An 8,814-nucleotide genomic window follows, 5' to 3' on the forward strand; every position below is an offset into this window, starting at 1 on the left:
TAACAGTGGTCCTTCACGGTAATGCACTCAGCTCACAGAATCTTACCTTGCAAAGTCCATGCCTTACACTGAAATGGAAAAGGAGCAAATTTGCCCCACCTCTGGTGTGACTCCAAACATCCAACCTTTGAGCACATGGTGCTCTCATGCTGAAACATTACACCATCCCCAGAGTGCAGAACTGCCTTCTCCCACTGCTGCTAGTTTACAGAGAGGGGCAGAGACATCAGTTTCCATGATGAAGCCTGTGTGTCTGGGTGGCGGGGAGACGGAAGAGGAATGAGCCCCTAAAAGACATGGTTCAATTTAGGCACCTTCCAACGGAAGAGGGCAGGGAAGGACTTTTTAAAATCCCTCCTACAGGCTCCCAGAATACATGAACTGACTAAAACACCACTCATCATCAGGCCTTTAAAAGTCACATTTCTTGGTCTCGGTAATGAGAATCTTTTAATGTTTGTTTCCATAGGATCAGAAGAAGACAAGGTCTTGATCCTAGCCTGGGAATCAGAATTCTCTGGATTAAATGCTTTAAGATTCCCTTCTCTGTTTTGAGTCTGATTTCTAGAGCAGCTTTTTTTTTTTTCCCAGAAGATAACTGCCAAATCTATTAGCTTTTGACAAATATTGAAAGGATCATAAAAAGACGCATCCCTTGCAGTTCACGTCCACTGTTCAAACATATAGAAATGAATACCGAAGTGGACGCCCTTGAGCCCCAGGGGAAGCGGGAGGAGGTGAGAGGCAGACGTCCTCGCTGTTCAGGGCATGCAAACCAAACCCACCTCTCCCCACGGTGTTCTTTCAGCCAGTCAGTCCACACACATTCATTCAGTTCCCACTACCTCCCCAGCGCCCAGGGCACTAATACCCCATCCTTACTCTTCAGGACAAGCCAGCCCTCTCTCCTTTTCTCTCTCCCCTGACCTTTGAAACGCTGCGGAGAAAGATGTTGGTTCACTAAGAGAAGCCAACTCCGAGCAGACAGGAATTGCTCCAACAGAAACAACCAGGCCCGAGGGAGGTCCTAGCGATCTCTCCCTAAGAGAGATGCGCGAGGACCTGGTTCTGCCGCTGTCTGGACTGGTCCCTCGGGCTCTCTGAACCTCCGTTTTTCCCATATCTATTGAATAAAGGCTGGAATAATTTATCCCCAAGTCCCCTTTCAGTCTTAAGCTTCGACTTTTCCAAGCTGCTAAGGCGCCTTTCCATGCTCAGCACCGTGTGCCCCAGGAGGCACCCCGTGGCAGGTCAAACACCTTTCTCAGCCCCTTGCCCCGTCCTGCGCTTCAGGTTCATAGTGGGTGATCCCAGGTATGCAGGTGCTCAGCTCTGACAAGTGTTCTTTCTTTGAGGCCGGGTCTGTTCCTGCCTTGCTTTTGCACTGAGTACTGCAGGGTACTCGCCGCCTTTACAAAGCCCAGGCAGGGGAACGTCTCCTCCCTGCTGGGGATAGGGTAAGACGCTGGAGACGCCACCACCAGCCAGCCCCCCATTTGAAAAACGGGGGAACATTGGCTTCTCCGGGTTGTGGGGGGCGTTTTGCCACCGCATCCCCGCGCTCCGCTCCCAGCCTTGCTTCAGAATTGCCCCTGCCTGGGAGGCAGGCGGGGCGCGGGTGCAGCTCCGAGGCCACTCAGGTGCGTGTCCGCGGCTGGCGCGCTGGGACCCCTCGCCCGCACCCAGACCTACGCAGGAGGGCGCTGCCCTCTGGCGACCAAAGTGGGAGACGCAGCGCGGCCCGAGGTCGGAGGAGTCCTGTGGCGGCGGATCCTGCGAAGGGCTTGTGACTGGGAAAGTACGCGGATTCCTTCTCTAGGTGTGGGCTCTGGGGCATTGTGGTTTCCCTCTATGACCAGGATAGATAGGTAGGTAGATAGATAGATAGATACATACATACATACATACATATATGCATACATACATACTAGACAATAAATGTGGAGTAGGTAAATGATAGACAAATGGAAAAGTAGATGGACGCGTGGTTTTTAGGGCTTGCTCTGTGCGGGCAAAAGGCTAAGTGTTCGGGCTCATGGTTTCATCTGCAAGTCTCCGGAACCCTATGAATAGCTCCTGCCCCTGTTCTTCCTCAGTATCTCTGTCCCTCATTACCTATGTCTCTATTTTCCAAATGGGGAAACTGAGGCCTCAGGCCAGGTAAATGGTTTGCTTTAGATAATCTTCTGCAGCGCTCGGAGAGCGATCAGATCTCAATCCACAGCCCCAGCTTCCGCCATCAACGCTCTACCCGCGTCCTCAGCCAAGTCGATGTGCGCGCCCTAGGGCCTCTACGCCCCGGGTACCGCACCCCCCACACACCTCTCCCTCAACATCGCCCCGGCCCCACAAACCCTCTCATTCGTGGAAATCTCCCAAGACCCTGGGCAGAGCGCTCGAGGCAGCCAGCCCCTGACTTGGAGGCCCACCTGGGGAGCGGGGTGAAGGCGGGTCCCCTCCGGCGGTGACCGCAAAGCATGCGACCAGCTGGGAATGCCGCTCCCCAAGCGTGGGCTTTACCGCGTGCGCGCTCGGGTAGGGGGTCTCATGATTGTGAAAGGGGAAAACTCCGTCCCGAGATTTTAAGATTCCCGGAAAGTTTCATTCATTCCTTTAACGGTCAGCTGAGCTCCTACTACGCGCCTGACGCTGTTAGGAGGGAAGTGTAGTGTGGGGACAGGCCGGCCGGCAAGTGACGACCGTCTGGGCGGCTGTGCCTGGTGCCCGCCGGGACCGCGGGGGCGCTCCAGGAGGGTCTCCAGCCGATTCCAGAATCTAAATCCGTCCATCCTGCTGACACCCCCACACCTGGCCTCTTGCCCGGAGCCCGCGCCCAGGGAGGGTGACTGCAGGGACTATGCGCGGGGGAACGTGATCACATCCCACTCTCTCCCCAACTTTCCTGACTGCCTTGGTGTGTCACCCAGTCGAGGGCTGGGACGCCACGCGCGTCCCCCAGCCCGGGCCGGGACCCTCCTTCCGGCGGGGGCGGCGCGCGGCCGGCGTAGGGCCTGCGTCAGCGACAGCCCGCCGGCGATTGGGGCGCGCAGCCTCCTGCGCTCGGGGGCGAATTATAAAGTGGCTCCGGCCGCCGCAACCCGGCCGGCGAGGGAGGCAGGCGAGGCAGGCGCCCGGACCCTGGGCTGCAGCCGCGGCGACGCCGAGGACCGCGACGGTCAGCCCCGGCTGCCTCCAGCCTGCTCGCCTCTCCTCTCCGTCCAGAGTCCGCCCGGGACGTGCGCTCTCTGACCATCCTGCGCTCCGAGCAGCCTCATCGTGAGTCAACTTGGCCAAAGCTCGCTTTGCTCAGTGGGGTTGGGGCCGTTCACCAGCTGCGTTTTACCCGCGTTTCATTGCATGGGACTCCCCAACTTTCTTCCGCTCCCTGTTTGTGACCCGGGTCAATGTCGCGCCTCCTCGGGTTCCTGCGCTCTTGAATTTGGTCTCTTTAGTCCGCTCCAAAATCCTGCCCCGGACCGCGGCTGCCTGGAAAGAGAGCGAATGCCCCGGGCGCCCTGGTCTCCGGGCTACAGTGACAACTCGGGAACCGCGAGGCCATCGGAGGGGTCCCCTGGGCGGGCGGGGGCCCCAGGAAAGAGTGTCCCGGCGAGCTCGGGTTCGCCAAACCCCCCTTTGGGGCTGCTCGGCGAAGGGTCCTCCCCCCGCAAGGACCTGCTCTGCGCCTCCGCAGCTTCGCAGCTCCTGTGCCCTCTTCCCGCAGCCCCATGGCGCCGTTCCTGCGACTCTGCACTTGGCTGCTGGCGTTCAGCCCCGGGCTCCTGGCGACCGTGAGGGCAGAATGCAGCCAGGACTGTGCGACGTGCAGCTACCGCCTGGCGCGCCCAACCGACCTCAACCCTCTGGTGAGTGTTGTGCGCGGCGCAGGAGCGGCTAACCGCGACCCTGCGCCGGCAGCCCGGGCCCGCCCCGCGAGGCATCTCGTGGTCACAATCGGCGCAGACCCCTGATGACCCAGCTGTCCCCGACTGTTCCCCAAATGCTGACCAAGGTCCTGCTGTAGCTCTCGGCTTTCGGGACCCACGACTATCTAGGGCCCGGTAAGGGCGGCGGTGTCTCCACGCAAACCAAGTTTGTTTCAACCCCGGGAATGCAGGAACCCCGAGCTCTGCTCTTTTCAGCACCTCGGAGAGCACTGGGTTGTCACCTCACCTGCCCCAAGGAAGCCGCTCAGTCACCCTGCCTCCTCACATAGGCCACCAAGGGCCCCTTCCACACACATCTTTCCATCCTACTTGCAAATAATGTTGACATTTTTCATTTGTGATATTTTATCGCCTTTCTTTGAATGTCCTTTCTCTAGCACTTTTAACCTCAGGTCCCTCAGGCCCTGAGCGTCACCCTTGGGTAGAAGAGAGCAAGGGGATGGGGCAGGGATAAAGGGAGAGGAGGAAGGGAGAGCACAGTAGGAGAGGAAGAGGTCAGAGACTGTTTCACAGGCGAGCGGTTCTGGCATCCAACCTCTGTCTTGTACAAGGTACAAGAATGCACCTTGTAACCCCTACTAAGACAACAGTTTAATTTGGCACAGGAGAGGTGGGAGTCCAAAGAGGCGGTAAGGATGCCAAGATAAATTACGCAGGGGCTTGGGGGAAAATCTAAGGGCAGAAGAACTGTCATTCTAATCGCAGTCGTTGCTCCACTGCGTCAGAATCTCAGGAAGCTTCAGCTTCACGATCCCCCACCCCTATGACTCCTCTGCACTCTCTTCACAATTTGTCGAAATTCTGGAATGACTTAAAAAGTTCAGCAGAGAATAATGTACTAATCCAAAGAGTTAAGTTCCTCCCTAGAGCCTCCAAAGCAGTTTTGTTATGTCGATCCCTAAAATAAGGACAAAAATCAAAGGAAAGATTCCACAGAACTCAGGGCATTTATTTCCCATTAAATGTTTGTTCCACTTGGATTACATGACCCCTTTCATTTGACAAGATACAGGGGAGGGCATTATATTTAAACTCTGAAGAAAGTGTCACATTGTCAATAGGGGGGAACAGTCCCCTTCATCTTTTTTTTTTTTCTTTCTGATTTGTTATTTGCTTAACTGGTGGGGTTTGCATTGGGTCTTATTTAGAGCTGTTATTTTCTTTAGGACAGAAAGCTTGCCGATAACTGTATTGTTGCGATTACAGGAGCTCTAGAATTTTCACTCGGATGGAAAAGACATATGAAAAATGATGTTGCCTAGCCAGAACTATGTGGTAAAGTCAACATAACGAATATTTATTGGGCTTCTACCATGTGAAAGACACTTGTGCTCGTTCTGTGCTGGATGCAAAGATGAGCAGGCCTGCCACAACTAGTGTCCAAGTTGACTTTACCATCTAAAACAGAGTATTCTTCAATATGACTGTGTTATTCTGATTATTTGCCATTATTTGTCTTTGAAGGAATCTCAACATGAAAGAAGGCTTTTGGCAATAGGATACAAAATATTCAACATTAATTTTTGGCAAAGAGATCATGCAAATTTCATTTTAGAATGGAAATATTGACACCTGAACATCTCAAATTTTTCATGATGTGTAGATTTCTTAATCAGATATCAAGAATAAAACAGGGCCATTTTATTTAGATCTTTAGATTTTTGCATAGGCATATATTTAATTTTCTTAGACACAAAGCTTAAATAATCATTAAGAGTTGGTTAAATATATACCCTAAAGACTTTTGTTGCACTATTAGATTGCTTTCTTTCGTAGTGAAAATAAAATCTATGTATTTCATATTAAGTAACATACCATATTTTTAAATCCCAAGAAAGGGCCAGGTTTTTAATGCCTAAATCAAGGGTTGTTAACTAGGTTCTATAGGTAGACTTTCAGAGGCCATAAAACCCCTTGAATTGCTAAGAAATAAGATATGGACTTTACAAATGTTCATGTAACATTAGCACACACTTCGTCATATCCAAGTGACCTATTGAGTAGAAGGGAATTTTAATATTATTAGAATATATAGCCTATGTCTTACTATTAGAATTTAACTTTTATATAATAAAAAAAGAAAGAATTGTAAACTGATCATTCTTATTTTGTCGAATAACATGATTTCCATTGGAAAAGACTTTTTCTGTATGCCAATGACTGGTTAAATATTACGAAAAGAAACATGAGTTATTTGAACATTTGCATATGTTTAATTTTATATCAGACCTCATCCCTACAGACATTTAGTTCAAGATGATTATACCTATCAATCAGTTAAGGAGGGAAAGTAAAGCTTCTACTTTCAGCAAATCAATATATCATAATTCCAATAATTTGTAGGATTTAAATTGAGTTTTTACTGTGTCTTTATTTTCAAACTTATTTTGAAATTGCTGCTTTTCCTTAAAATTTGAAACTGTTCACAGGAATACAGGGTATCCTTCCAAGTAAAATATTAATGCAATAATGTAAACAAATTTATATTAAACCTTGATTTTATCTGTAAGACAATAAAATAAATTTGGGGATAATGTCCCTAATTGGGTAAAGAGAAAGTTCTCCCTTTTGGTGAGAAAAACCTTAAACAAAATGAAATCAACAATGGCAAATGATCCAATGACATAAGGTTGTGCAGGTAGCCAATCTAGGTTAAAATTGGGTGGAAAAAAATATCTTTACACTATTGCAATGGCACAGCATCTGTTAAAATTCAAAGAAAAATTCTAATTTGATCCCATTAATTCTCCACAATCTCCCGTTTTGAGTTTCCTTGGATTGGCCTGTTCAGTAGGACAAAAAGTTGTTGCAAGAAAAATGCATTATTATATGGGAGCTTCCATGTCAGAGCAAACATAGTGCAGCCGTTCCCCCCCCCCACCGCCTCCCAAAATGTATTTACTTAATGAAATCAGAAAAGCTTCTTTTTATCAGTAAATCGAATTCTTTCTCCAGGCTTGCACACTGGAATGTGAGGGGAAACTGCCTTCTCTTAAGACCTGGGAAACCTGCAAGGAGCTTCTGCAGCTGTCCAAGCTGGAGCTCCCGCCCGATGGCACCAGCGCCCACCGAGAAAGTGACAAACAGGAGGAAGGCCACCTGCTAGCCAAGAAGTACGGGGGCTTCATGAAGAGGTATGGGGGCTTCATGAAGAAAATGGATGAGCTGTATCCCGCGGAGCCGGAGGAAGAGGCCAATGGAGGTGAAATCCTCGGCAAGAGATACGGCGGCTTCATGAAGAAGGATGCAGAGGAAGACGACGGTCTGGGCAATTCCTCCGACCTGCTCAAGGAGCTGCTGCGAGCGGGGGACCACGGAGACGGGAGCCTGCACCAGGAAGGCAGTGAGGACGAAGAGGTGAGCAAGCGGTACGGCGGCTTCATGAGAGGCCTCAAGAGAAGCCCCCAACTGGAAGGCGAAGCCAAGGAGCTGCAGAAGCGGTACGGGGGCTTCATGCGGAGGGTGGGCCGCCCGGAGTGGTGGATGGACTATCAGAAAAGGTACGGTGGCTTCCTCAAGCGCTTTGCCGATTCCCTGCCCTCGGACGAAGAGGGTGAAGGCTACTCAAAGGAGGTTCCCGAGATGGAGAAAAGATATGGCGGATTTATGAGATTCTGATCCCCTTTCCCAGCAGGGAGCCCAACCCCCCCCGCCCCCTGTTTCTTCCCCCCCCTTCTTTCCCCCCCCCCCGCCCCCCCGCCGCCGCAAGCCTTCCTCTATCCCCCAGTGAGACACTGCTAGGCTGTTGTGTTTTACTGTCCTGTGCTGCTTGCCTTCTGTGGTTGACTTGATTGCAAAATTCACTACACAATCTGAAAGCTGTCCTTTCAGGTCCTGTGTTCTTTTGAGAATCTTTCTGCTCAATATTGGTCTCTTGGTCTCTAGTATTGCGACTGTCTTGTTTTCATGCTGAAACTGTTTCTGTTCTTACCTTGTCCTTTGTTTTGGACAAACGCCCATAAATGCTGACTTGTACATAGATACAATAAACCCATTACCCCAACTGCATAACGTTCTTACAAGTCTCTTCTCCTCCAAAGCTCTCATTTGCCCTTAGGTTTCCACAGCAAATCCTAAACTCAGAGACAGGGAAACTATCCATTTGCTTGTTTGGTTTTTTCTCCGGGAAATTAACATGTACTCAACATTACTGTCAGATCCATAGTCATTTTTCAAAGTGTTTCTTTTTCTCCAAATAATGTCTACCATAGGTCTAGGGTTCCAGCCTGGGTCACCTACTGCATTTGGGTGTCAGAAATCATCTGTTTTTGACAGAAGCATCTCTGGCCTCAGCTTCCAACAGCTGAGGCTGCAAAACCATTTTTCCTTTAATTCTTTATATACGAAATCTTAGATGGGTAAACAGGTGGGAGCCAAACAAAATGTATTTCCACTCTCATCTCTGGAATTCAGATGCACAAAGCAAAACCAAAACCTAATAAAGAAATGAACTCTGCCCTCATATATAAGGAAATCCACATTCACATCCAGATGTGGCTGTCTCTTTTCTTCAGCAAAGTACCTTAGAAGTTCATAAGAAAATTAAAGATAATTTCACTCCACTTTACAAAGAAAGAAAGTGGAGCCCAGAAAAGTCAAGTCATTGGCCCAAGATTGTCCAGCAGTTGAAGGACAGAAATGAACTAGACCCCAACCTTCTTGGTCCCAGGCAATGTTCTTTCCACTCCAGTTCTCTCGCTCTCATCCAGGTCATTACCAAGAATATGAAGAAACTGGGACTCTGTCTTGCTCACTGCTGTCCACTCTATACCACAACCACACTGGGCCCTCCAACACCTATGAGTGGATAGACCAGTGAATGGATGGTTTTGACTTGGTGACCAGATCACTGGGAAAGGTATTGTGAATT

General features: G+C 49.8%; 1 protein-coding gene across 1 annotated transcript; it reads left to right on the forward strand.

Moving 5' to 3' along the window:
- Positions 1–3,063: 3,063 nt before the first annotated feature.
- Positions 3,064–7,952, forward strand: PENK (proenkephalin). Its single transcript, XM_003125621.6, has 3 exons — positions 3,064–3,276; positions 3,722–3,863; positions 6,900–7,952. Exons 2-3 carry the CDS (start codon positions 3,726–3,728, stop codon positions 7,560–7,562), a joined length of 801 nt encoding a protein of 266 aa, XP_003125669.2. The 5' UTR covers positions 3,064–3,276; positions 3,722–3,725; the 3' UTR covers positions 7,563–7,952.
- The last annotated feature ends 862 nt before the right edge of the window (positions 7,953–8,814 follow it).

Source organism: Sus scrofa, chromosome 4 (assembly GCF_054392235.1).
Source record: "Sus scrofa isolate SSC_HxYL_T2T_F1_AM1 chromosome 4, Sscrofa_HxYL_maternal_Yorkshire_Landrace_v2.0, whole genome shotgun sequence".
Lineage (NCBI taxonomy): Eukaryota > Metazoa > Chordata > Mammalia > Artiodactyla > Suidae > Sus > Sus scrofa.

Bases quoted from the DNA above. Each gene is read 5' to 3' on its own strand.
- PENK (XM_003125621.6), top strand. From the start codon at position 3,726: ATGGCGCCGTTCCTGCGACTCTGCACTTGGCTGCTGGCGTTCAGCCCC. The intron at 3,864-6,899 runs GTGAGTGTTGTG...TTCTTTCTCCAG, and splicing joins CAACCGACCTCAACCCTCTG to GCTTGCACACTGGAATGTGA.